This window comes from Loxodonta africana, chromosome 12 (assembly GCF_030014295.1).
Source record: "Loxodonta africana isolate mLoxAfr1 chromosome 12, mLoxAfr1.hap2, whole genome shotgun sequence".
Lineage (NCBI taxonomy): Eukaryota > Metazoa > Chordata > Mammalia > Proboscidea > Elephantidae > Loxodonta > Loxodonta africana.
Genome location: NC_087353.1, coordinates 54,183,803 through 54,210,384, shown reverse-complemented (window position 1 = coordinate 54,210,384; position 26,582 = coordinate 54,183,803). Strand labels below are relative to the sequence as shown.

Genomic DNA, 26,582 nt, shown 5'->3' with positions numbered 1-26,582 from the left:
CTGTGGATACTGCTGCAGTGGACATTAGTGCCGTTGGCCTTCAGTGTGGCCAGGACAGCCAAAAGGCCCTCCACGTGCCTATCCACCAGCACCACTGGGGTCTTCGGTGTGGTCTCCCCAGGCATGAGCAGACAGCGTTTGAGGCTGAGAGGACCCCCACCCAGCGCAATGCTCCAAGGCTTGTTGAGGGCCCACCTCAAGTGTAAAAACACCAACTCTATCTCCACCTCGGAGCCTGGGCTAGAGTTTTGGGGCAACAGGACGACCCCAACCAAAGCCACATTACCCTTGGTTTCAGTGAACAGATGCCATTTAAGGTCCTGACGAAGCACTTTACAATGCTGGTATTGATGTTATTTTTAATATACCCACCCTTACAGATTAAATTATGCCCGCAAAAAAGCTATGTGGAAGTCCAAATCCCTCCACCTATGAATATGCCGCCTAACACATCCTTCCGGGTTATCTGAAATTGTAAGATGCTTGGAGCCACGCAAAAGACTACTGTCCGTGGAATTTAGTCCCGTGAAATGCAGACGATTCTTGACCTCTAGTGGGGTCAGCTTTGCGTCCCATGCCCGACTTCAACCCCACCGCCGTGTCCACGCTGTCCGGCTCCAAAATGGCTGCAGCGCGCTAAGGACGCACGGAAGCCCCCGCCCCTTCGCGCCGGCAGCCGCTCCGCGCCCCGCCCCACCTCCGACCCGGAAGTGATCGCCCAAGGCGGAAGTAGCTGTAAGGCGCGGGAAGCGATTGAAAAGTTTGTAGGCGCGACTTCTAGAGTGAGGCGCAGGGGTAGCTACGGACGTGCGGGGACCGAGCGGGCCGGGGGGGTTCGCTGAGGTGGGGCCGGGGCGGAGCCCGTGAGCGGGTCGGGGTTCCGGGCGGGAGGCTGCGAGGGAGACCTGGGAAGTTCGGGGGCAGCGAGGGGTTTCGGGGCCTGGTGGGGGGCCGCAAGAGGGACCCGGAGGGTTCGGGGGCCGGGGCAGGGCCACGAGGGGGACCCTGGGTTCGGGGACCAGGGCAGGGGCCAGCGATGAGTTCGGCCCGGCAGGCGGGCGGTTCCACCAGTGCCCGGGTCGGGGTTCGCTCTTGGTGGTCTGGGCTCACACCCCTGACTGACTTAAGGGTTCCTTCACATGCCGGCGCGGGAAGGAAGATGGACCAGGCCCCCCGAGCCCACAGTGTCCTTGCTGTCTGTCCCCTTGGGCAAACCCTTTATCCTCTCTGCTTCAGTTTCCCCACCTGTAAGATGAGCCTGTGTGAGGGTTGTTAGTGCTAGTTGCCATGGAGCTGACCCGATTCATGGTGACCCCACATGTGTTAGAGTAGACTGTGTCTATAGGATTTTCAATGGCTGATTGTTTGGAAATATGTCGCCAAGCCTTCCGTCCAAGGCACCTCTGGGCAGACTTGAACGTCCAGCCTTTCTGCTAGTAGTCGAGCTTAACCATTCACACCACCCAGGGGCGCTCCAGTGTAAACATTTGCTATTTTTTCTTACACAGTAGTAAAACTGAGAGGCACCTGCTCTGGGGGCATAGGCTCAGGGAGTGTGGCCTAGTTTGGAGAACTGTGAGACTTCCCTTCGGAACTGGTGATGGAGCTGGGCTCCACTGGAGGAATAGCAAGGAGAGGGGTGATCTCATTGTGGGCACCACAGGCACTGACCACCCTAGCTGTGGGCATCAAGGGCACTGACACAGGACTGCTCTGGCTGTAGGCACCATGCACCCTGACAGAGACACTGTCCTGGAGGAGTCTGTGATACGGATCGGCAACAATGAGACTACCTTCAAGAACTCGGTTTTCATGATTGAGCTCTCCGGTACATGGTACGGTTCTCTGTCCTTCCTGGAAATGGCCACCTGGGCTTTTAACGGTTGACCGTCAGGACAGCATCTCCTAGGGGACTGGACTGTGCTTTCTGTGCCTGTAAGAACAGTGTGGGGGCGGCGTCTGGCCTCCTCTAATTTCACCTTCAGGATCGACACCCTAAGGCTGATTGCCATGAGGTGAATGTCAGATATACCTCCTCTCCAACCTTTTTACTAATTTTGATACTGGATGCCCTTCCCACGTTGTTCTCTATATCTCTGCTGGGTTCGATAATTCGTTTCGAGAGCCACACACAAGTCACAGGCAATACTCATGATTATTGGGTTTATTAGGGAAGTAACATAATACAATTCAAGATGAGAAACGATTCAGCTGTGCCTGTAGACAGTCCTCTCACTCCTCAGCCCCTCAGACCTCTTGGGCCAGCCCAGCCTCTGCCCTGCTTGGGCAAGTGTTACAAAGCTCTTTAGTTCCATCAACAAGTGCCCATAGGCACACTGCGCTACCAGTAAGGCTCAGCCGGAAGACACTTCACTCCCTCACTCCATAGTTCAGGAAGCCTAGCTCAGCCAAGTGCCAGGAGGCACCCCACTCCACCAATAGGCCTCCTGCTGAAAGGTGCTCAGCGTTCTCGCTCCATGGGCCAGGAAGCCACTGCAGTGCCTCCTCGTTCTGCAGCTACCATTTTTCAGCTGCTGCATCTCTCCATCTCTGGTGTTATAGCCCTCTCTGTCTCAGCACAGGGATCCCGGGTCCGAAGGACACACTCCACTCCTAGCTCTTCATTCTCGGTGGTAGTGGGTCCCCTGCTCTCTGCTGGCTTCTCTCTCATTTTATCACTTGTAAGAAAAAGTGTGACTTGAATAAGGGTGGTGACTGGGGTAAGGGTCATGACTTGAGTCACACCTTTAGTAAGGAGGTAACTCAAGATACATTTCACCCTGATCCTGTCTCATTAACATAACGGATAGCTCACTCCCCAGTGGGACCAAAATCATAGACATAGAAGCCGGGATTTATAATATATCACAAAATGGAGAATGACTACATTATTACATAACCCCTAAAGTATATCTTTATATAATCGCCAAGCCACTGAAAATCATGGCCCAGCCAAGCTGACACATCTTAACTATCACAGGTTCCATACACCTTATTTGCATGGTTCCACCCAATCATTGTGTGCGAGTCACAAAGACTATGGTTAGAAGGGCCATATTAAGTAATTCACTGCACCGCGGTGCCTTTCATCCTGGACGTGAATCATCGGTGACCCCAGAATCCCGGTCCTAAAACATGGCTCTGCATCTGCACGGTTGCTTCGGCTGGGCCGTGCTCCTTGCTGAGTTGGAGGCAGGGTGGGGCTGCTAGGAAGGCAGGTGAGGACCCCTCAGGAAAGCCATGGAAGCAGCCAGTGAGCACATTCAGAACGCAGAGTCACGTGTCACAGACTTAGGAGGGTGCTGGGGACACAGAGGGCCAGGGGTGGGGGCACTGAGCCACTTGGGAGGGCTTCCTTGAGGGGCGTGCACGTGGTCTGGCTCTCACAGCTTTGGGGGAGTCATCTGAGAATGTGGGTCTTTAGGTTGGTGTGCGGCAGGAGTGACGGTATGTAGGGCCTAGGCAGGACGGTGAGGTGCCGTGTGGCAGTACTCCTCTTCCAGCAGCTAACCTGGGCCTGGAGGAGAGGGGACCTGAAGAGGCTGTGGACGAGGAGTTGGAGCTGGTGGTGACTCTACAGGAGAGGCGACGTGGTGCCCCACACGCAATATGACTGCCCCACACACCCATTCAAGTACATGCGTCCCCACTGTCGGAAGAGACGCGGTCCTGGATGGGGAGGGTGGAGAGGCATAGGGGCATGTGCAGGGGTTTCGTTCTCAAGGCAGCTTGGTGGCGGCATGTGAGGTTCTCAAGGGGAACCTGCTAGATTATAGAACACCAGCCCCCGCCACACTAGGGCCCAGGGATGGGTCTACTGAGTTGCCCCTTCAGCATGCAGCTGCCCTCCAGACCATCTTTGCTCTGTGACTCACCATGTGGTGTCTGTTGTGGGCTTCCTTATTTCAGACATTTTTAAGTTAAAAATACTCCCTTTACTCTGAACGTTAATACTGTTGCAGAAAATTCCAGATGTCTTCACTGGATTTAATGCTTTTTGAAATAAAGGGGCCGTCAGCATTAGTCCTGCGAGTTGCTGTAAAAGAGGAATCTTAACAATGGTGTTTGTTGAATTGAGATTTCCTATTGAAACTCCTTCCTTGGGGAAAAATTGTAAAAATTACCCATGGGGACCATGACGCTCGTACACGGCTTCACCGATTCTGCTCTCATCTCTTTCAGACGTGCCGAGAATGAGACATCACTTTCTGTCGGCCAGAATTCTGAGACATATGGTCAGTGCTACTGCTATGTTTGTGATAAGCTGGCATCTGAGGTAAGGTGCCCCGCAGGGCCTGTGAGGGCTTCAGGGCCTGCGGGGGGAGCTGTAGGGGCCTGAGGACCAACAGGAGAGCTATGGGGGCCTCAGGGCCTGCAGAGGAGCTTCAGGGACCTCGGGGCCTGTGAGGGGAGCTGTGGGGGCCTCAGGGCTTGTTGGGGGAGCTGTGGGAGCCTCAGGGCCAGCAGGGGGAGCTGTGGAGACCTCAAGGCCTGTGAGGGAAGCTGCGGGGGCCTCAGAGCCAGCGAGGGGAGCTGTAGGGGCCGCTGGTCACCTGGGTCTGCACCGGGTCTCCGCATGTTTTTGTGCTTTGGTATGTCTGGGTCTATCCTAACACCATGGTCACGCCCCACCTTTGGGGGTGGTGACTGGACTCTGAGGCGCTGGTACCCCGCAGCGTGAGAGGCCTGTGCATCCAGTCTGCACCGCCAGTGCCTGTCCTGGACAAGCGCCCTGTCCTGCCACTGCAGCGCCCACAAGAGCAAGCACTGGAAGGATGAGCAGAACCGCACCCTGGCCGGCATCCTCGTCGTAGACCTGCGGCATGGAAGTGAGTCCCGCAGGAGCCCAGGTCTCGAGAGCCAAGCTTAGAAGGTGCCACAGCTTCCCTGTCTCCCCCGCCCCCGCAGGAGAGCGTCTGCTGCTGTTTATGCAGGAGTTTGCTGCGGCCTACACCCACTACCTCAGTGGGGCGATGCTGCCAAGCTCACAGGCCTGCTGTGCATTCCAGTCAAGGCCCAGCTTGGGACAGTGTTATCCCTGCCAGTGTCGGCATCAAAACAAGGAGCCCATGTACTGGTGAATGTCGGGGCAAGGGGGCTGGGCAACACTGGGGCACCTTTCCAGGTTAGCTCCAAAAGGGTTCCCACTGCACATCTGGGGTCTTAAACGCTAGCAAGCAGCCATCTAAGATGCATCAGTTGGTCCCAACCCACCTGGATCAAAGGAGAATGAAGAACACTAAGGACACAAGGCGATTACGAGCCCAAGAGACAGAAAGAGCCACATGAACCAGAGACTACATCATCCTGAGACCAGAAGAACTAGATGGTGCCCAGCTACAACCGATGACTGCCGTGACAGGGAACACAACAGAGAACCCCTGAGGAAGCAGGAGAGCAGTGGGATGCAGACCCCAAATTCTTATAGGACCAGACTTAATGGTCTGGCTGAGACTAGAAAGACCCCAGTGGTCATGGCCCCCAAATGTTCTGTTGCCCCAGGACAGGAACCATTCCCGAAGCCAACGCTTCAGACATGGATTGGACTGGACAATGGGTTGGAGAGGGATGCTGGTGAGGAGTGAGCTTCTTGGATCAGGTGGACACTTGAGACTGTTGGCATCTCCTGCCTGGAGGGGAGATAAGAGGGTGGAGGGGGTTAGAAGCTGGCGAAATGGCCACAAAAAGAGAGAGTGGAAGGAGAGAGCGGGCTGTCTTATTAGGGGGAGAGTAATTGGGAGTGTGTAGCAAGGTATATGTGGGTTTTTGTGTGAGAGACTGATGATTTGTAATCTTTCACTTAAAGCACAATAAAAATTATTTAAAAAAAAAAAGGGGTTCCACTGCGGCTTCAGAGGGCTACTGCCATCCATTCACATGTCCCTCAAGGTCATGGAGGGCATGAGGTCCATGGCCCTGGTCAGAGACCTTCCAGGCTTGAGATAGTCCAGGCTGCGGAAGGGGCTCTGCAGGGCTTTGTCAGGCTCGATTGTTAGACGGGTTTTTTTTTTGTTTTTTTCGTGTTTTATTTGTTTTAGCATTTTATTAAAAAGCAGTCAAACACATAGAGAAGGTTGTACATGAACACCACATGCCCACTGAGATGCCCCATTGGTGTCCAGCTTTGGGCCCCCAGGCTGGCTTCTTGCTGTGGTGGGGCTGTGATCCTTCAGGTGGATATGACAGGAGGCAGTTTCGACGGACCAGCCTTGGACAGGCTCCGTGAGCAAGGGTCTGCTTGCATGGGGCTTGGTGGTTTCCAGAACCTTCCCAGTAGACTCTCCTAGCCGCTCAACCTCCCACACGTGTTGGGGAAGCTTGAGTCCTTGGTCGCCCCCAAACCAGCGTTGGGGCCTGTGTGGCCCATGTGCCACGTGCCCATTGCCTGGGGCCACTCATGCAGAGGTGGGCCCTGAGCGCCTCACTGCTGTCCCCAGCACGTGACCCCCTCCAGCCTTTGTGGAATCCATGGTTGTGTTCCCACCAGAAATGGCTCTGACCTTTTGCCATCGGTGCCCATCAACGAACCTGATAATGCAGAGGGGTCCAGCGTCCTGTTTTTTTGTTTTTTTCCTCTAGGTATTCAGAGATTTTCAATTTGGTGTCTTCATTTATAAGCCAGGCAGAGAAAGAGACTCCAGAGACATCGGCCATCATGTTGCTGGGGGCAGTGAGGGAGATCGCACTGCATAAGGACCCCGCACTGTAAGCCTGAGGCTCTCGCCAGGTCTAGGCCCCGGAGGCCTGATCATCGGGTCTGGAGGCCCTGAGGCCTGATTGTCGGGTCTGCAGGCCCTGAGGCACAATCATCAGGTCTGAGAGGTTAGAAAGTCCTAAGCCACCCACAAGGGTGACCTGCATGTGTCCTCTTGCAATTATTGGGAGAACATGGGTACCACTGAGTCTCTGAAGCTGGCAGTGCCCCGGCTCATGGCCAGGTGTGTGAGGCTGTCCCTGATGGCACTGGGAGCCACAGGGCAAGGGGCATGTGTTCAGAGAGAAGCAGGCAGTCCCGGACCCAATGAAGGCAAAGGGGGGTTGTGTGGGAGTTGGGGTAGGGGGCACAGGAGGGGTCCTGGAGGCCATGTCTAGGACCTGGGTGGACAAGCGCTTGGTTCCTAACAGGCTGACCTCATCCAGGATGCACATCAGTCCTTGAGGGCTCCTGGAGGCCATGTCACCACCTGCCGTGTGCATGTGCACTTTTAAAGAATGCATGTGCCCATGTATGCCATGATTGCAGAGCTGCACCCCCAACGCCCAGGCTTCCCCTGCTAGGTGCCAGGTTGGTCACTGAGGGTCCTCCCACTGGCGTGCTGTCCTCTCCCAGTCCAGTAAAGGCCCCATTGTCATGACCTCTGCATCCCAGCCCCCCACCCCCCATACACATAGGTGCAGAGCACAACCAGGGAGTGTCCTGGCGTCTCTTAGCAGAGGTCCTTATTCCAGGCTCTGATCCCACCCTCATTGTCTCAGGTGAGCCGGGCGGCCCTGTGGAATGGAAGTCCTGCCTCATACCACCCCTTGCCCTTCAGACATCTCTGATGGCCACTGTCCCCCCAAGATGACGCAGCTGTTGCAGAGGACGCTGGTGCTCGGCAACCTGCCTCAGGCGCTGTGCCAGAAGTTCATCTGCTTCTTCCAGGCTGCGCCACTGTCCCCATACTGCTTCAGCTTCACAAATTGGTGAGTACTGCTGCATACGCCCTGCACACCATGTTGCTCAGAGAGTTGGGGACCCTGCGCCCCTGCCCCAAGCTGGGCGCCAGGGCCTGAACTGGTCAGATCCTGGAAGAGGGGCTGCAGTTCCACCCCCTCAGCCAGGGGAACAGCTTCATGGTGTCCACTCACCCACATCATTCCTTGAAGACACTGGGAGCCCAGTGTCAGGAAGGCCAAGCCATCGTCCTACCTCTCGGGGGCACAGGTGGGCAGGGGGTGCTGGTGCTGACAGCTGGTCGACAGAGAACGTCCAGTCACCACTCTGTGCCCAGCCTTCCTGGACCAGTGAGGGTACTAATAGCCCCAACAAGTGAGAGACGGCTCTGTGACCACAGCCTGTATGCCCTCAGCCTGAACGTGGCACCTTAGGACCACCGGCTGCTGACCGCCATGCTGAGAGGCCAGAACATCACTGGCCCCAGAGGAGCGGGAAGAGGGAGTTTCTCTGGGAAGTGTTTGCCATTGTCAGAGCCAAAGTTGAGCAGCTGGAGGGCCTGGGCCAGTGAGTGACCCCAGGTGGGCTGTCGGGTAGTCTCTGTCTACCCCTCCTGCCATCTAGCTGCCACGGGGCCCAGAGCCTCCTGGCCCCAAACCTGGGTGTAGGCTCATCTGTGATCAGTCCCCACGGTTGGGTACGGTGCAGGTACAGTGTGACCTACCCTGCTACAGCTAGGCCTGTTGGCATGTTGTCTTAGTCCCTATTGCTAAGGGGCCTTCCTCCCAGAGTCTAAGCCTGCCCTAAGCATGGAGACCCCAGGTCTCTGCTGACTGGACGTCAAGGCCTCTGGGGTGCTCTGCACTGGCTTTTGGGCTATCCCTGACTCCAGGCTTCTGCCAAGTGGGCAAGGGTCAGGGTGGGTGCTGCAAGGTGCCAGGGCTAGAGGCAATCCTTCCCTCTCCCCTCCCTACCTGATTGCTGCAGTGATGGGTTTCTTTCCCCTGCTTCATGCTTACAGAGAGCTTGTGCACTACTTGAAGGCAGTGAAATGTGAAGACACCCTCGGGTAAGAACGCTTCTTCTCCTGCATGGTGATGTCTGATGTCTGATGGGTGGTGGCATACCATGCATCTGTTTCATTTTAGCAGACAGCGGCCTATCAGCGCAGGTGCCCACGGTGGGAGCTACCCTGTAGGCTGGACGACCTCCAGGACAGGGTCCCCTTCTACCTGTGCAAGTGTGGGGACTTCGCGGGCGCAGCCTACTTGCTGCTGTCTCCTGTCAACATGCTGACCTGCTGCACTGCCTGCTGGCTCACACCTGCACACTTCGAAAGCTACCTGAAGGTGCTCTGGACGGGCAGTGTCCCTGTGGGCAATGATGTCCAGGACACTGGCCACTGGACGGTCGGCGTGGGTGAGGAGCTGGGGTGCTGGGCTCACCCCAGAGGGCAGGCTATGTCTGTCCTCCCGCTTCCCACCAGCCCACATTCAGGGCTCTACCACTACCTGCATGGACAGGGTGCCCAGCCTGGGCTCTGGCTAGCTGGGGGTCAGATGAGGGACCATGCAGGTGCTCAGCTGATGGAGTCATGGCTCTGTGTACCTGTGGGGTTTGTGGGTGTGGCCCCTCCTGTATCAGAGCCCATCCATCCCCAGGTGCGCCAGTGAAGCCCTGGGTCCTCATGAAGCAGGCCCTGCGAATGCTGTTTGGGAACGAGGCCTCATACCAGAATGTGACTGCCGAGTGGGGAGGAGGTGCAGGCCCTGTGTAAGGAATATGAGTGTGTGGGTGGGCAGGCAGGGCCATATGCTGAGCTGCCATGTCACAGGCCGGTTGCTGGAGCACCCTCCTCTCCCTCTGGGGCAACAGCCCCATCCTGGAGTCACTGACGCTGCAGGCATCATTATCCTCATTCCAGAAGGTAACCACAAGTGCGCCTGCACGCATGGGGTCCGCCCCACTCTGCTCCCAGCCCACCTGCCCCTCACAGCTTTCCTTCTGCCTCTGGGCTCCCAGCAGGCATGGCATCGGTGCCGCCTTCCTGAACTGTCCAGCAGCCCTGCGCTCGTCTCACTCAGGGAGAGCCCATTAGGGCCCAGGGGTGCCCTTTGCCTGCTTTTATAACCCCTCAGGCTGCCCCTCAGGGCTTCCCAGCCCTCTCGTGGTCGACTTTCAGCCAAACCACCAGGCAGCTCAGGGTTTTATTCGGGAAATGGCCCTATCTGCACGGTCCCCTCCCTCACACCCAGCCTGACCATGGCACTGCCAGCCCTCTTCCAAGACACTGGTCAGCCCACCTCCCTTGGGGTCCTGGTCCCTGCAAGCCACAGCAGCTGACCATCTGCATGGCTGCCCACCTCAGATGGTATCTATGACCACCCAGCACCCAGCCCACCCCTCCTGGCCGCGCCCCCTACTCTTGGGGCTGATGGCACACTCCTTGCAGAAGGTGCTGCGCGCCTCCGATGCCATCCTGCAGGAGCTGAGGCAGCACGGGCATGCCACCCTGCCTGCTGACCTCTTCCTCAGCCCAGTGAGTCAGTGGAGCTGAGGCAGGCAGGGCCAGCTGTCTCCATGTGAGCTGCCGGGTCGAGTTCATCTCCCCAAGCAGTTCCCTCCGCTCCTGTCTCCTTTACCGGCTCAGCTTGCTCGTTTTTCTCTGGCTCAGTCCCTGCTTGCTCTGACAAAGTTGGGTCAGGCCTCACTCCCTTATGTCCCCTTTCCCCACAGATGCTGCTCTGGGCTTGTGCACAGGGAGGGTGATGGCCCCCATGTCTCACCACCTGCCCATCTGCCCAAGCTGGGCCTCGAGGCCTGCCTCCTGCTGTGCACCCAGGCTGCACACCAGAAGCTGGTCACCGAATTCCCTTGGCCAAACTCACTGCTGGACATCATCCTTGCCTTCAGGGTAAGGTAAGCACAGGCCCCAGTGCTGGGCATGAGGGGGTGGCCAGGTGGGTGGCATGGTCAGGCTCAACTACATTTCCTCCTGCTGGGTCTTGTAGAAAAACCTCTGGGCACTGAAGGTGATTCTGGAAGGCGTGTACAAGACCTCTGCCGTCTACAAGGTGGGACCTGAGCTACCAGAAATACACGCTGCTACGGCTGTGAGTGAGCCTGCGGCCTACGCCATTGTAGAGGGTGTGTGTGTTGGTGTAGGCCCTTGTGTGCGTGTAAGAGTGTGGTTTGTGTGTGTGTGTGTACACATGCTAGTGCATGGGCATGTATGTGTTGGTATGAGTGCTGGTATGTGTGGGCTATAAGTGTGAGTGTGTCTGGGGGTGGCTGGTGAGAATGTAAAGGCTCTGGCCAGTTGGTGTCCATGGCGGTCCTGGGCACCCTTGAGCCATGCTGTTCTGTTAGTGGAGGAGCCCAGGCCAGCATGTGTTGAGCTGGCCATACCCACAGGTGGCAGATCCTGGGCCCTGATTACATGGGAGAGCTGCTGTGCCTGCTCATGGGCTTCCAGAGCGTCGACCTCCAGACCATTGGCGTCCTCCTGACCCACGTCGTGGTGGAGAAGCTCAGCCAGTGAGTGCCCACCATGCCCTAGATGGCCCAGCCACACGTGGTTGAGGTTCCGGGAGCACTGCTGGCCATTGGTTGTGGAGGGTATCAGCACTGTGCAGGGCAGGGTGGGGCCGCAGCACTGAGCAGAGTCTCAAAGGCCACCCTGCCTTCCAGGTGTACTTGGGCCAAGTCACTGGACCTTCACCGTCTCAAGGTGAGTGGCTTTCTCCAGAGGGGCCGGTTTCAGGGTGCTGCAGAACATGCCCTGGAGTTTCAGGCTCCCTACCGTCTTGGCCACACCTGGCCGTCTCTGTCCCTTCTCCCACAGGCCTTCCAGACACTGCATTTGGACCCCACCAAAAGCTAAATGCCTTTGTGTCAACCTTGGAATACTTGTAACAGTTGCCATTGATGCTTGTGGAGAAGAGGGGTTTTGGTGAACATGTTGTCTGGGCTCTGTGCCCTGCAGGTTTTTTTTGTCTGTTACTTCCCCTTCACGATGTTGGCTGCTGATTGTTTCCTGGTCTCCAGAGAGCAGAGTGGCCGGTGGGGTGGGGTGAGGCGCCGTGTTGGCACCAGGCACCAGCAGGTGCGCACAAGCAGGTTTTGTCTGAAGGCACAATGTCAGTGGGCCTGTCCTTTGGTGCAGGGACACCACCTACCACCCCCATCCCTCTGTGGCACCACGTCCGGAGGTGGGATGCGGGCTTTGTACATTCTTATTGGCAGTTCAGCTGTGCTCTGCCGGGGCCCTGGGTGGGTGCAGTTTGGGCAGCTGGGGGGCATCAAGGGGCCGCTTTCAGAGACCTGGGATGGCCACTCAGTTGTCACTAGGGTACGTGTCTTTCTCACGAGAGATGCAGCGGGAGCCTACACTCCTCATCACCCTGAAGTTGTTTGTTGTATTTTTTGCACACGTAAGTCTAAGACTTGAATTATTTTTGAAAATTACTTTCAAACTTCCAGAGATTACACAAGAGAACTGATTTTTTATCAGCCTGTTTAACTTGGTGAAATATAAGTTTTCTTTGGTATTTTTCCAGTCCTCACAGCTGGTTTATTTGCGGAGGGGGACAGAGCTGGTGCATCCCCTTGGGCATGATTGGCAAACCTGGGCTGCAGTTGTTGCTGGGCACTCTGTGAGGAGGGGAGGGACACTCCTCCCTCCCCACCAGCTGTGTCTCCTTGAGGCGGCTGTGGCCTTGGGGGGCACACCAGCCCAGTGCTGGGTGCCTCAGAGGCACCACCATGTAGCAAGGGCCCTGGTTTCTGTGGAGGATGGCTGGGCAGGAGGGGGGCTGTGCCCCTACAGAGCCACCACAGAGCAAGCCTGGCCCTGTGCCATCTCCCCAGCCATGGAGATCCACAGATACACGGGCCCCACAATGAGGCAGGAACACAGGTGCCAGGGTCTAGCTCTTGGGGTGCCCTCTGCAGGAGATTGTGTCGCAGAGGCCACCCTCATCCTCTGCAGCATCTGGGGGCTCTGGTGTGCACACTTACTCAGGGTACCCTTCTAATGATCTCCTGAAGGGTCAGAGCACCGGCCTCCCCGGCAGGGGTTCAGCCAGGGCATGGAGGGGCTGCAGCAAGCGTGAGGTGTCTGCAGCCTGTCCGCCACCCACCGCACCAGGCCCACTGGCAATGGCCGTCCAGTGAGTCTGGCACACAGGACTGGGCACCCACTTCTGGGCCACAGAAGAAACAATGTGTCCTCACCCGGCGACCCAGTTAGTGGAGCTAATTTCAGAATGGGGCCTCTGCTCTCGAGACTGGCTAGCAGTGGCAGTCAGCTCAGCACACAGCTAGGTCCTCCCAACAGCCTCTTCCCACGCAGGCTGCAAGGTGGGTGCACCTCCCAGGGCAGGCATGGTCCTGGGCACCATGCGGTCTGGTCACCTCAAGGCTGACTGGAGCCAGGAAGGCGTCATCCAGAGTGCAGAGTGGGACCCTGTCCTGTACAGAAGTGAAGGTCCGTTGGCCCTCACGTCTCGGTAAGCAACAGGTGCAAGTACTCAGCTTTCTCGCAGAGTCACAGCTGTCACACAGAGCAGAAGGGAGCTACCTGTAACCCAGGGGTGGGGGTACCTGGGCCACAGGCCTGTGACCAGCAGGAGGCCACACAGCTGTTGGGTCTGAAACACTCACCAAGGTGGGGAGAGTGGCCCCCATGGCCCCACCACCCTGGCATCGCCACCCCAGCCAGGCTGTCCCTTTTCTCCCTGCCCCATCACTGAAGCCAGGGGCTTGGTCCCTGACTTGACGAGTCATTGAGTGCACAGCGCCACAGAGAGGACTTCAGTGATCAAAGTGGCACTGCCTCAGCTCCTCATGGAGACCTGAACAGCCACCCAGCAGGGCTCCCTACCCCAACCCAAGGGTCACAGCTGTGCAGTCTCCCCACCCCCGCTGCTTTGGAAGGAAGTTAGGAGACCATGCCCACTTCCCTCCCCAGGAGACGGCCTCCCCTGGGACCCTCAGCCCTAGAACCCTGGGGGACACCGTTGGGCAGAACCTGTCCTGAAAGCAGGCCTCCCACTCGCCCTGTCCTACCCATGCCTCCAGAAGGGCCAGGTCTGTACCCAGGGGGCGCCACAGTAACCATGGCACAGTGTCCTGGATCCTCGGTGGCCTGCTGTGTCGGGACCATGTGGTGCTCAGGGCACCAAAGGACAAGCTAGGGGGCTGGGGGCTGCAGCCCCCCACTGTCGTTCTGGGGTCCCGCAGGAAGCCTGCCATGATGGGAGCAGCCTCTGTGATGATGCTTGCTCAAGGCCAGGCAGGGCTGGGGGCCTCAGGATGATAAGCAGCCATCCGGGGAGGGCAGAAGTCAGCCAGCACCACCATCTGCCCAGCGGGAGCCAGCACCCTTGGGTTTAAGCTCCCCACCCCACCCCATAATCCGTAATAAAAAATAATCCCGAGTTTCTGAACGTGCTCCTGTTCCAGGGTACCCTTTGCCTTGTCATTGCAAGTGGGGGTGGAAAGAGGCTGGGGGGGGTGGCATCTGGGCAGGCTGGGCCATGGGGGCCCCTAGGGACTTCTCGTGATGTCGTTGTGCCCACCCACCTGCCCTCTGGGTGGGGCAGAGTGACTAGGTGCCCGGACCCAAAGGACCATGTTTTGGAATCTGGCCCTACACTCTGCTGCAGTGTTGCTGCCTGGGAGCCCCCACCCAGGATGCAGCCTGGTGCGTGCGTCACTCATGTCCCCTAGGCACAGCTCTCCCGAGTGCCAGCCAGGAGCAGGGACGGTGGGCAGCAGGGACTGTGTCTCGGGCCTGCTGGCATTTACAGGGCTGCAAGATCAGGCGGAGGGGTAACCAGAGCCCTAGATGCCCAAAGACTACCAGGTGTACCACCACCCGGGGGCAGCATGTCCTCAGGCCCCTGCTGGCAAGCCTTCTGGGCCACTGCTCGGCCCTCTGTGCCTGGCCATGCCAGCCCAGGGCAGGCTAGGGTGTGGGCAGCCCCTCTAGACCCCAGGACAGCCACCCAGGCTGCCTGCCTGGCCTAGAAATGGGACCAAGTCCCCTAGAGGAAGAGGCCAATGTCCACAGTAGTTCAGCTCCAGCAAGAAAGAGCGCTCTGACCCCCAAAGGGCAAGGGGCCATCCCTGTCACTGGGCATTCCACTAGCCTGGTGGCCAGTACTCCTATAGCCAAAGGGTGGGCAGCAGAGGGCAAGAGGGCCTGACCAGCTTTGGGTGAGATGGGCTTAGAGGGGGCACTCAGCTGATGGCCCTCCACACCCAGGAGCCCCTGCCCCATTGGAGGGCATCTCAGCCTCCACTGCCCTGTGGGCCCCAGCACCTGCCAATGGGGAGATCCTTGGAGATGGTGCTCGTGCCAGGCAGGTCAAGTCCCCAGGGTCCCCCAGAAGGGGAGAGTGGGCTGGGCGGGGCCAGGGCCCCAGGTGGCAGGAGTGGGCAGGGCTCTGCCTGCCTCTAGAGCCTGGGTGCACTTCGCCCATAGCTTTACTGCCACTGGGTCCTCCTGTCACCCCGCCCTCCTGCCACCTGGCCCTCCAGGCTGTTACCTGGCCATCCTGTCACCTGGCCCTCACCCTCCCTAGACCTCCAACCACTGTCTCTGTCGCCGTCACGCCTAAGGACGCCGTCCAAGGTAGGCCCCTTGTTCTAAAGTGACCCTGGTCCTCGGACTGGCCCCAGTCCCAACTCCGGAGACTGGACCCTGCCTGTTCCGGCCGCGCGCAGAGGCCAGCCCGGGGGCGCGCGGCGGGGGCGGTAGGCGCGTTTGCGCCTAAGGCGCCGCTCGCGCCGCAGCCCGCCAGTGCAGAGACGCCGAGAGCCGGGCCGGGGCGCGGCGGCGGGCGGCTCAGAGGTAGGTCCTGTCCCCTCCACCTTCCTGTCCGCCCGGCGCGGGGACGGCGTTCCGGGCAGGGGTGCCATGTGGGTCCGCAGGGGTGCGAGCGGGGTCGCAGGGAGGGCGGCCCCCGCGCACACCCCCCCTGCCCTTCACCCCCTTCGCGTTGGCTTCCCCGCCCCCACCGCCCGGCCAAGGCCCCCCCCCCTCCCCGCCCTCGGCGCAGCTGCAGCCTCGCCAGGACAGAGACCCGCTACCTGGGGCCCAGTCTCCAGGGCTCACCACAGCCTGAGGCCGTTTCCTCACACCCTGGAGGAGCAAGCAGGGCGGAGGGGCTCCCTGGGCCCTTGAGTGGGCTGGAGGCAGGGAGCAGCTGCCTCATTCACCTCCAGGTCTCAACCTGTGGCTTTGCTGAAGAGGGGTCTGAACGGTCCATGGAGTTGGGGGGGACACTAGACTATGTGGGTCAGACTGCCCTATTCTAAATCCTGAGGGCATATGTGCCAGGGTGCTCTTGCCCCCCACCCTGCTCTCCAGGCTGGACATGCAAACTTCAGCCATATCCCCAGGGGGCCCCAAGCTGTCTCGGCCCCCTGTGCCCAGGGAGGGCCTCAAGGTGGGGACACAGGTGAAGGGCCAAGTGGGGTACCTTCTGAGGCCCTGCCCCCACCCCCCCTACGGCAGTCGTTGCCCCGTCCCTGCAGCCTGGAATTGGGAGTGGCCATGGGAGGTAGCGTGGGTTCCCAGGGCCCTTCCCCAGTAAGCGGCCCATTCTGCTGCCTCCTGGGAGACACTGCCCTGTCCCCACCTCCCATTCTTCAACTCTCGAACCCTAGTCCTGGGAGGCTAGGCTTTGATGAGGCTGATTGGGTGGGGGAGTGTGAGCTGAGGGTGGAAAGTTAGCACTGCAGTTAATTGGCCCCAGGGGTGAAGGGTGGGGGCCCTGGGGCTTCGTCATCAAGGAGAGGCTAAGGCAGCAATGTGGTCCCTGGGGCCCACCCTGGGCAATGGGGAGACCACTCTCCAGGCCAAGCCAGTCTCCCACCCACCCTGAGGGGGGCTCAGGCAGCTGGGGAGGCAGCTAGGGGTGACCGCTCTGGGCACCCAGCTCAGTCACTTTCTCCTTCTCGTGCCCCCAGCTCCAGGCTGGCTACCGAGGCCCCCGACACCATGGAGGAGTGGGACGTTCCTCAGATGAAGAAAGAGGTCGAGAGCCTCAAGTACCAGTTGGCGTTCAAGAGAGAGATGTCATCTAAGACCATCCCAGAGTGAGTCCCAGACCCCTGCCCATCTTAGTATCCCAGGCTATTCCCACCCCATGAGGTTTGCATTTCATTTGCCTGCCCCACACTCATTTGCATGAGCCAAGACCACACCCCCTGGGCTGGCCGATGCCATCAGTTCCACCTCCCAACCTGTGGCACCCTAGAGAGGGGCCGGGCATCCCCACTCACCTGCTCCTGTCTGCAGGCTCCTCAAGTGGATCGAGGACGGGATCCCTAAGGACCCCTTCCTGAACCCTGACCTAATGAAGAACAATCCATGGGTGGAGAAGGGCAAGTGCACCATCCTGTGAAGTTCCCCCTACTCCCTCCCCCACCAGCCCTTTAGCCCCCAGCACCCTCGCCCAGCCCCCACACCCCCAACTGCCAGACAAGCATCTTTTTTGAACTTGTAAAGGTATAACTTTTATTGTCTTTTCCAAAGTTTTTACTTTGGGGACACACACTGCAGTGGGAGACTGGTTTCCAGCTGAAATAGGGAGGTGCTATGGGTCCTGGTGGGGCTTGGGGCCCGGTCCCAGCATGGGATGGGGGAACAGGGGCCCCAGCGTGGGCGGCCAGGCTACAGTAGGTCACGGATGTGTACGTGACGCCGCACGGCATTGGACACTCCCTCGCTGAAGCGGAACCAGACATGGCTCTTGCCCACGGCTGTGCCTATGAACCACTCCACCACATCCTTCCCAGGGGCCGTGTCCTCTGCTGGGGCCACATGCTTGCTGGGCGCGGCCACGCTCCTGACGATTACGCGCCCGAAGAAGTCTCTCTCGGGCTGGGAGAGGATCAGAGGAGGGCATCCTGGCACCTCTGAGCAACACCCTTGGCTCCCCACAGCCACAGTCACCTGCCCAGGTCGCCTAACCTGCTCCTCGAAGGTGGCCTTCCTCATGATGAATTCCAGCCGCTGCTCATGGTTGCAGGGAGCAGAGTGCCGCACCCCTTTCTGCTCATCCCTCAGAGAGTGCTCGGTGCCTGGGGGACCCCCATCTGCCTGCAGAGGCATGAGAAGAGGGTGAGGCTGACTGAGCAGGGCCACACCAGTGACAAGGCTCCATCTGCCATGGGCAGGGCTCACCAGGAACAGGGCTTACCAGGGGTGGGCCTCACCTGGGAGGGTGCCTCACCTGGGGGCCCTGGGCAACTTGGGCCAAGGCCTCTGCCCGGCGCATTTTCTCCACTTCAATCTCATGGGCAATGAGCTGCTTGGCCTGGTAGGTGAGTGGCTTGCGGGTGGGCAGCTCAGGGAAGCAGCAGATCTCTTTCACATTCCTGCTCTTGGGCAGCGGGGCAGGGAAACCAGGGCCTGGTCAGCGGAGGAAGGATGGCGCCTGCCCGCCAACCTTAAGCATCACACTTCGAGAACTGGAGTCTGGGTTCATGTCCTGTAACCCCCACATCCCAGCTCTGTGGCAATGGGGGGCTGACCTGTCATCCCCTAAAGAAAACCAGCTGGGGAGGGTCAGGGCGGAGCATGGTCCCAGGACCAGGTTCCCCCAGCCTGTCTCTAGTTCTAGGTAGTCTCTAAACAAACGAGGAAAAAAAAAAAAAAAAAAAACCAATTGCTATCAAGTCGCTTCTGACTCATAGCGTCCTTATGGGATAGAGCAGAACTGACCCTGTAGGTTTTCCAAAAAGCACCTGGGGGATTAGAACTGCCGACCTTATGATTAGCATTCAAGCTCTTAATCACTGTGCTAGTAACGGTGTATCCCACACGTAAGGAGAACAGTGGTGCTGGGGCCAACTCCAAGCCCTGCTCCTGGATACCACTCAGCCCCCTCACTGGGGCAAGGGGACCCCAGGACTGAGGCCTGAGCCCCTCTTGGGTCCCCCAGGAGAGAGGTGGCCAATAAGGCCAGCAGCAGCACCTTGGGGTCAATCCCTGTGCCTCACTGCCCCAGAAAGAGGAAGGGAGCTCAGAGGACCTAAGTGGCTATCCAGAACCCCCGGCGGGGGACAGGCACAGGCATAGACAGTGAGGGGCTGAGCAATAAACCTGCAGACCAGACAGGGTCAGGGGTCATCCCAGAGCCGTCAGTGATCCCCACCTCACAGTCACATTTGGAAAGGGCTGAGCGCACCAAGATATTTTAGACTGGGTCCTCGAGCCCAGGCCTCAGCCTCCCCCCCCGGTGCCCCAACCCCCGGTGGCAGTGACCTCGGACAGTGTGCAGTGAGCCCCAGGGGGGCAATGACCCTGGGCAGGGCAGGTTGGGGTAGGGCAGTGGTGACCCAGGGCAGGGCAGCAGCCCCAGGTGGGGTTCACTCACGGCTCTAGGCGGTATGTGTACTGCCCATTGAGTGCCCGCTCCTGGCGGTAGGTGAGGCTGTAGGCCAGCATGGTGCCCACGAGGTCAGCCAGCTGCTGCTTTTCACAGGCGCTGTACAGCTGTGTGCTCACCTACAGGCAGATGGTAGGACACAGGATCTGAACACGGCCAGCCATATCTGCTCGGAGCCTCTCCCCTCCACGAAGCACTCACGGGGCGCAGCTTTGGCGTGAGGATATCCAAGAGTGGGCAGAGGGCATCCAGCACAAGGGCCTGGGGCATGGTACGGCTGCGGGCAGACGGTGTGATGCCCGACACTAGCGTCTGGATCAGGTCCTGCGTGCGGCTAGTCCGGTTCTGGGCCTGGAGTAGGTGGGGGAGCAGGACCTGACTCACCTCTAGGACCCGCCTGACTCAGGGAGCGAGACCAGCTCAGCCCAGGACCCCCTGACCCTAGTGGAAGCAAGGCCAGCTCAGCCCAGGACTACCCTCCCCCCGCACAGGCACCTCCTGCTGGCTGCTGGGGAAGGCCAGGCGCGGCACATGGGCAGCGGCGAAGAGCAGGTGGAAGGCAACAGGCAGGATGAGTGGGTAGCGCAGCAGCTGGAAGCTCTGACCACGGAGGGTAGCCCGGGCCAGCAGGTCATCAAAGGCCAGCCAGTCGAGGGCAGCACACACAGTACCCAGCCTGGGGTCCCGAAGCCGCAGCCGCAGGAAGTTGTCATACAGGCCCTGTGGTTGGTGGGGTCTGTGAACCCTCAGCCCCTTGCCCAGCCCGGCCCTTTCTCTCCACCCGCAACCCCATGAGTTCCAGGGTCTCGGGGGGTTCCAGGGTCTCAGAGGATGCCAGGCCTGAGAGAGAATAAGCCGTACTACTGTTGGACAAGGACCCCAGGATGTGCGGGGAGACCCTCCCTACCCTGACTACCTCAGGAGCCAGTGGGCTGGCCCTAGCCCTCCCTTTGGGGCACAGCTGGCACGAGAGGTCCCCCGCAGAACCCAAGGCACAAAGCCCATCTCTCGCCTCTGCAGCCTTGCCGGCCCCCACCTACACTGAGCCACCCCCCACCCCCACGCTGAGCCACCCGCCACCCCCATGCTGAGCCACCCACTCAGTGGGATTTCTAGGATCTCAGACTCCTAAACCAAAGCTGTTCAGGGTCCAGCTTAGGCCCGGGCTCTGGGGGGCTGGGAAAGCCATCTGTCACCTGCTCTGGTTGAACTTCAGCCAACTCCCCTTGCTCTCACACCCATGTGTCATCCTTGTCCCCCACTCCTGCCCAGGACTCAGTCCTGACCCACCCCTGGTCCCGGCTCTGACAAGCCCTGTCTTTGCACCGACACCTTCTGACCCCCCCATCTGCCACCCGCCTCCCCCAAACTTTCTCTTCTCCTGGAGCGCGGCACCCACTCCCTCCGTCGTGGGGACACATTTGCCCCACACACTCGCTGTGGGTTACCTGCACCACCTTCTCGTGCTCGCCAGCAGAGGCAGCCACATGCAGCACACGGTGGAAGCGCTGCGAGACGCAGATCGAGGCCATTTCGGCAGGGCAGGGTCCTATATCCCTAGTCAGGAGCATGTGGGCAGATGGGGCTAGGTCTTGGTCCACATGGCACCTGGCGGGGGGACACTGAGGCTGGATGGAGCCCTGTGTGAGAGTGAAGGCAGCCCCCTGCCCACCCTGACTCCCCCCAAGAACCCCTCCTGACAGCAGCCCCAGCCCCTCGTCCGCAACCCCTCCCCCAGAGGTCTCATTGCCCAAGGGCCAGAGGGTCTACATGGTCACACACTCTGGGGTCCAAGAGGTCTCGGCTAACCGGAATCTCACTTAACTGGAGGTGGTCAAAGCCCAGCAGTGGAGATGGGGCCAGGGGCCTCAGCCCAGGTGTCCACAGGGCCTGTGGAGGGTGTCCCCCCGCCCCATGCCCACACCTCTTGGCCCGGGGCAACTGGAAGACTTCCTGCCATACTGCAAAGAGTCCCTTGCGCTGGTCCTTGAGGCCAATGTGCATGCTCTGCACAGCCTGTGCACTCAGCTCCCGCCGGCCCTGTCCATGCAGGAACTGGACACACGGGGATGGTGAGGGGCAGTGAAGGGTGGTGAGACACAGCAGGGGTGGGCAAGCAGGCCCCCACCGCCACCCTGCCAGCCCCCACCTGCAGGGTGTTGATGCAGGCGCGGATGTCATTGTCCGTCTTCTCGCAGAGGGCCACAAGCACACCGGGGTCAGCCTGCATGCCCCACCGCTGGGAAATCTGTGGGGGTTAGGAGCAGGCTGGGTACTCTCCACAAGTAAGGGGAACCCTGTCCTGCAGGGGATGAGGTAGGTCTCCACTGATGGCCACAGCCCTGCCTGGAACCAGGCAGCAGCATAGGACACTCTGGCTCAGACACCACCAGCCACCACACCCAGGGCTGGCCAGGGGCTGGCTGGGGACCTGGACATAGAGGTTAGCCTGGGGGGAGGCCTGTGAGGGACCCACAGCCTGGGCATGTCCCCCAGGGTCCTTACTAACCTCCTGGAGCCGCTGCACAAGCCGCGAGGACAACGTGGGCGGAAAGTGGAGCAGAAGGGCCTGCTGCTTGAGCTGCCGCAGGGATGGTGCAAACCTGGGGGAGGGATCAGGCCATGCTACTGTGCTGCCACGCCCACCCTACTGGGGCACCCAGGCTCCATGCCACAGCCCAACGGGCACAGGGAAGAAAGCAGACCCAGGGCCCGGTTCTGATTCCATCACCAAGAGTTTATGGGCTGTGAGGCAGGTGGGCTCTCCTCAGGAAACCAGTGGCCCCACTGCCCACATGGTGGACCCCAACCGGTACCACCACACTCACTGGTCATTGCAGATGCAGATAATGGGCCTCATCAGGAGCCCCCCCTCCACCTGGTGCTGCCGTCCCCTGCCCTTGGGCACAGCCTGGCCTCTAGGCTCCCCCTCCTGTGGCCCCCTGCGGTCCAAGATGCTCAAGAGGACATGGACAGCGGCCTGTGGGGGATGCGAGGGATGTAAGTGGAGCCCGCCAACCTCTACCCCAACCCAGCTACAGAGGCCCCCCCATACCCAACTTGTCCCCAGAGATACCTCCCATGCCCCCTTCTGCCCGAGATCCCCCACAACCCCATCCAGCCCTGGAAGCCCCCCTCACACCCTGCCTGGCCCTGGAGGCCCCCCCCCACCCCACCCAGCCCTGGAGGACCCCCTACCGTGGGGGCCCCGTCGATCTCATCAATGACCAGGCAATTGGGCCTCCCGCCAGCACCCAGCACTGACTCCATCTGCGTGGCTGCCTCGATGCATGTGCGAAAGGCCTCAGGGCTGCGGTCATCACTGGAAGTAGACACAGTGAGGTCAGGGAGGGGCTCGGACAGCGTCCTGGGGGTGGGCCACAATGCCCCCAGCTGGGCTTAGAGGCTGCCACGTGATGTGCCCACCGCCAGGACCAGTGAACCTAAGGAAGGAGAAGTCTCCTAGCCCACGCACCTGGGACCGCCACCACGCCCAGATCACAAAGCCCCACCTCCTCTGACCAGTAGGAGCATGGGAGACCTGGAGGCTGGCCTTCCACGCCCTACCTGGCCCCTGGTCCAGCTGCTCCCGAGGATACCTCTACCATGCTACTCCGCTCACCTGGCATTCATCTCAACCACGCAGTACCCTGCATGCCGTGCAATCACATGGGCCAGGGTGGTCTTGCCCAGCCCTGGGGGCCCGCACAGCAGTGCCACCTGCAGATGATGATGACATGCTGGAGCTGGCACCACCTCCAGGAAGACCCCCTTGCCCAGCAGCTGCAAACTGTAGCTCCCAGCTCTAACGCTGACAGTATCTTACTGCTCACGGTCCTCGTGTGAGGACAAAACCCTGCCTGCTAACAGCACAAAACTTGTCTGCTAAAACAAGAGAGCAAGTCACGGGAAACTAGAAGGACCACAGCCATTACAACGTGAGACCCCAGAACCACCACAATGAGATGGGGGCCCATCAAGGGGCATCGTGACCCCATCATCTGAAGAACATTCTTAAGTTTCTGCTCAGGTTAACACAACAGACCAAGACCCCGACATCTTTGTGCTCCTGAGAGCAAACATGCCTCATGGCTCACAGAGGCTGCAAAGGCGCCATCCACCCCAAGCTCAGCCCTTAGCCCAGGGCAGTGGTGCTTGTGGTGGGGCTCACCTTTTGCTGGGGCCGCTGGCTCGCGTCCAGCTCAGCCTCAAGCATTTCCTCCAGCACCTGCTCGTAGCTCTTCCACTTGCCGGAGGCTGCGGCCTCCTTGCCCACTCGGGGCAGTTCAGTGCTGGGCCTGGGCTTCCAGGTGGGCCTCTCACGGCCGAACACCACCAGGTCCCACAGCTTCAGCCACTTGAGAAGGCAGCGGTTGGTAAACTGTGCAGGGGAGGGGCACAGCCTAAGGACTCCCCCCCATCAGCCCCTTCTGTCAACCTGCTGCCCTGGGCCCACATCACAGATGAGGGTGCCACACCTCAGGAAGGTACATGACCAGTGTCCAGTCTCCTTGGTGGCAAGTGGCAGGGCAGGGTTCACAAAGGTCCTCTGACCCTACCAGATATGCCTTGCTTCTCCAGGTTATCCCAGTATTAAATAAAGGAAGACCCCACAGTGGGAGCAGGGACCGGGGTGGAGGTTCTGGGGAGGTGACACAAGGGCTCCCAGCTGAGCTCACAGGTGGCCAGCAGCAGACCAGCCCCATGCTGGGTCTGTTTCCCCATCTACAACTCTACAGGGTGGACCAGCTCTCTCTCCACCCAACAGCCCAGCGAGCTGGGCCCTGAGTTTTTCCTTCTCAGGGACAGGGAAGTCAATCCTAGTTGAACAAGAACAAGGCCTCACATCATCACTGAGCAATTCCATGTAGTGCCGGGGCGCGAACTCATCAACCCACAGGTAGTGGTGGGAGGCGTCTTGGCCATCAGCCACCTCTGGCTCTTCCTCTGGGGCCCTCACAGGCTGGGGGAACTCCTCCTCCTCAGGCCTGAGGCTGAAGAACATTGTCGTCTGAGCCACCAGGGCCTTGACCCCAGACCATGCTGACCCTGCATCCATGGAATACAGGCGGAGGCAGTCCAAGACCAAGGGAGGGTCCCGGGGTGCGGAGAGCCACTGAGTCACCTGTGCAGCACATCTGAGAGCTGCTGGGCCTCCTCGAACTGCCGCTGCTGCCGCTGTTTAGACAAGGGTCGGGTTAGAGTGGCTCAGACCTTGATCTCACCTAAAGCCACCCTTCCCTGCCCAGCTGGACCCTAGCCAACCCACCTTGCCATCCACCTGCTCCTTCAGGGAGGCAAAGGGCACACCCAGCAGGTCCAGCTGGCTATGGCGACGCCACCGGATGTCCAGGAGAGGGCTCTGTGGGGAGGGGGCCACAGTCACCTCCGCACCCTGGTCACAGGGCTCTCACAACCCCCCTATAGTGCCCAGGGAGCTAGCACCCAGTGTCAGCTGGCCAAGGGAGGTGGGGGAGGCCCTCTCTAGTCAGGGACCCCAGTGGGGAAACCAAAAGGGATGGGGTCAGATCAAAGGAGCCGCGAGGACCTCCCCATCCTGGGGGTATGCCTGGCCTCAAGGGTGGGTGGGGAAATGGGGTCTCCCAAGGTCCCTCTGACCACACAGGACCTCCACCACACTCCAAAGCAGCTTCAGCTCTCCCTGTTGGTTCTCTGCCCACCACCTCACCTCCTCCCAGAAGCTGACTGCCACGTGCTGCCAGAACCACAGGTAAGGAGACTGAGACCCAACAGAGAACCCAGGTGACCCAGTACCCAGCAAACCAAACACATGGACCCCATTTGCCAAGCCAGGTGAGCTTGCCGAGAGGGTCCTGGCCAGGGATGTGAGGCCCGAGGCCCTTCCCTCGGCCACAATGAGCCAGCCACGTGGCACCCACCTGCACCCCCATGCCTGTGGGGTCAGCCCATAGCACCAGGAAGGCTCGGTCGCCACCAGTTGACGTCACGTTTATGTAGTCTTCCAGGACTGGTGGCCGCCGCAGGACAGGATTGCGAGCAGCTGGTGAGGCCGACATGGGATCCGTGTCGGCTCCAGTGTCCAAGGGCCTAAGAGGAGTCGGGACTCAGACTCAGGACTCGGCCTGCTGTTACCAGTAGGCAAGGGGCCAGGCCCACCCCTGGGCACCAGGCCCTCACGGGCCACCCCTCCAGCCTCAGGGCCCCATCTGAGGAGCAGGCTCCTTGCCAAGTCCAAGGCACGTACCCATCACCCCACAGCTCAGCAGGGACCTTGGGGCTTGGCGGGGGAGTGATGCCCCACTGTAGGGAATTGGGCAGTGACTCCTCCATCTCTTCCTCTGACTCAAAGTTCAGTCTCTTGACCACCTCCAGCCGCGGCCATTTGATCCTGGGGGCTGTGGGGACACATGGAGGAGCAAGAGACACTTCCCCAGCTTCACACCCCACCCCGGCCCCTGCGGCTAACCCTGCAGACATACTGGGAGGCAAGACTCTGTCCCTGTGGACATCACTATCCAGTTTTCTCTTCCTGGCACCATCCTTGCCTTTCTGCAGAGACCCGACCAGAGAAGAGCAGGTGGCAGCATCTTCTCTGGTGATGGCCTCCTCAAAGCTCAGCTGGGGTTGGCCCACTGGGGGCTGAGGAGTCCTGGAGAGTGGCAGACCTGAGGCCCCTGCAGAAGAGAGGGTGTTCGGTGGCTGCCGCAGGACAGCCTCCTGGGCCAGCGGCGTTGAGGCCCTTCCCTCCCCAAAGGGCGGTTTTCTTCTGGCCTTTGCTCACCGGTCTCTACCTCATCTTCTCAGAGAAGCCCTCCCTGATTGTCAAGCACCAGCATCACAGTGCTGTACAGGCGAGGAGGGTGAACAAGCCATGGGAGATGAGAAGTGGGGAATGGACGGCGTACACAGGGGAGGGGAACAGAGCCCAGAGGGAGGAGAAGGGGGGAAGGAGATGGGGGCCGATGGGAGGCCGGGGGAAGGACAAGGTGGTGGGGGGGAGGGGATGGGGGAGAAGTTGGGGAGGGGGGCGGGGAGGAGGGGGAGCTGGAGGGAGGAGACGGGGCCGGGAGGAGGGAACCGGGGAGGAAACGGGGGGCCGGGGGGTTCGGGTGGGGGGGTGAGTGGCCTCCCCGCCCCGCGCGCACCTTCCAGCTCGGCCAGCACCTCGAGCTCGGCCGCGAACTGGCTGTGGAAGTCGTCCTCGACCCCAAAAGGGTCCTGTTCGTAGTTCTCCATGCTGCTCGCCGCAGCGGTATCTCCAGGCCCGCTCCCCGAGCCTCCCGCCTCCAGAGCGCTGCCCGCGCCGCCAATCAGCGGCCGGCGTGCGGGCGGCGCTCGCCATTGGGTGACGGTGGCTGGCCGGCTGGGCGTGGTTGAGTGAATTCATTGGCTTCGAAGCGGCGGGTCCAGGAAAGCTGGCCATTGGGCAACGGGGGCGGGGCGGAGGCGGGGCTGCGCGCGCAGGCCGGGCGGGGCCGACTCAAGTCACTGTAGAAGAGTGGCAGCCCAGAAACGCTCGTTATTGGTCGCCCAGCTGC

At 60.1% G+C, this 26,582-nt stretch overlaps 2 protein-coding genes and 2 long non-coding RNA genes across 9 annotated transcripts; 3 read left to right on the top strand and 1 right to left on the bottom strand.

Annotated features, from left to right (window-relative positions):
• Nucleotides 1–713: 713 nt before the first annotated feature.
• LOC135232946 (uncharacterized) lies at nt 714–6,941 on the top strand. 3 transcript variants are annotated; one of them, XR_010323585.1, is made up of 3 exons: nt 714–782; nt 1,724–2,015; nt 4,183–6,941. It is a non-coding gene; the product is annotated as an uncharacterized LOC135232946 (long non-coding RNA). The 3 variants fall into 3 exon arrangements; XR_010323584.1 differs by having other exon boundaries at nt 735–843; XR_010323586.1 differs by lacking the exon at nt 714–782 and having other exon boundaries at nt 968–2,015; nt 4,183–4,276; nt 4,677–6,941.
• Nucleotides 6,942–8,716: 1,775 nt separating this feature from the next.
• LOC111752715 (uncharacterized) lies at nt 8,717–12,917 on the top strand. 2 transcript variants are annotated; one of them, XR_002787613.2, is made up of 4 exons: nt 8,717–10,576; nt 10,669–11,194; nt 11,348–11,387; nt 11,502–12,917. It is a non-coding gene; the product is annotated as an uncharacterized LOC111752715 (long non-coding RNA). The 2 variants fall into 2 exon arrangements; XR_002787612.2 differs by having other exon boundaries at nt 10,669–10,731; nt 11,072–12,917.
• A 3,391-nt stretch (nt 12,918–16,308) lies between these two features.
• On the top strand, nt 16,309–17,149 carry GNG13 (G protein subunit gamma 13). Its single transcript, XM_003417786.4, has 2 exons — nt 16,309–16,765; nt 16,968–17,149. The coding sequence occupies exons 1-2, from the start codon at nt 16,668–16,670 to the stop codon at nt 17,071–17,073; spliced, it is 204 nt and encodes a 67-aa protein (XP_003417834.1). The 5' UTR covers nt 16,309–16,667; the 3' UTR covers nt 17,074–17,149.
• Nucleotides 17,150–17,151: 2 nt separating this feature from the next.
• Nucleotides 17,152–26,318, bottom strand: CHTF18 (chromosome transmission fidelity factor 18). Of its 3 annotated transcripts, XM_010597443.3 has the most exons (21): nt 26,190–26,318; nt 25,524–25,718; nt 25,289–25,439; nt 24,963–25,131; nt 24,332–24,424; nt 24,188–24,240; nt 23,909–24,056; nt 23,234–23,443; nt 22,685–22,782; nt 22,261–22,384; nt 21,891–22,042; nt 21,572–21,665; nt 21,212–21,310; nt 20,987–21,117; nt 20,511–20,670; nt 19,558–19,782; nt 19,264–19,413; nt 19,051–19,181; nt 17,905–18,049; nt 17,643–17,771; nt 17,153–17,552 (listed from the first exon to the last, which is right to left on the bottom strand). In XM_010597443.3, exons 1-21 carry the CDS (start codon nt 26,278–26,280, stop codon nt 17,343–17,345), a joined length of 2,958 nt encoding a protein of 985 aa, XP_010595745.1. In that variant the 5' UTR covers nt 26,281–26,318; the 3' UTR covers nt 17,153–17,342. The 3 variants fall into 3 exon arrangements, with proteins under 3 accessions (XP_064151379.1, XP_010595745.1, XP_064151380.1); XM_064295309.1 differs by having other exon boundaries at nt 17,152–17,552; nt 25,289–25,718; XM_064295310.1 differs by lacking the exons at nt 17,153–17,552; nt 17,643–17,771 and having other exon boundaries at nt 17,942–18,054.
• Between the last annotated feature and the right edge of the window lie 264 nt (nt 26,319–26,582).

Excerpts from the sequence above, each read along its gene's own strand:
- GNG13 (XM_003417786.4), top strand. The coding sequence starts at position 16,668 with ATGGAGGAGTGGGACGTTCCTCAGATGAAGAAAGAGGTCGAGAGCCTC. Across the intron at positions 16,766-16,967 it reads TCATCTAAGACCATCCCAGA|GCTCCTCAAGTGGATCGAGG; the intron begins GTGAGTCCCAGA and ends TCCTGTCTGCAG.
- CHTF18 (XM_064295309.1), bottom strand. The coding sequence starts at position 26,280 with ATGGAGAACTACGAACAGGACCCTTTTGGGGTCGAGGACGACTTCCAC. Across the intron at positions 22,385-22,684 it reads GTGGTTGAGATGAATGCCAG|TGATGACCGCAGCCCTGAGG; the intron begins GTGAGCGGAGTA and ends GTCTACTTCCAG. Across the intron at positions 21,311-21,571 it reads TTGTGCAGCGGCTCCAGGAG|ATTTCCCAGCGGTGGGGCAT; the intron begins GTTAGTAAGGAC and ends TAACCCCCACAG.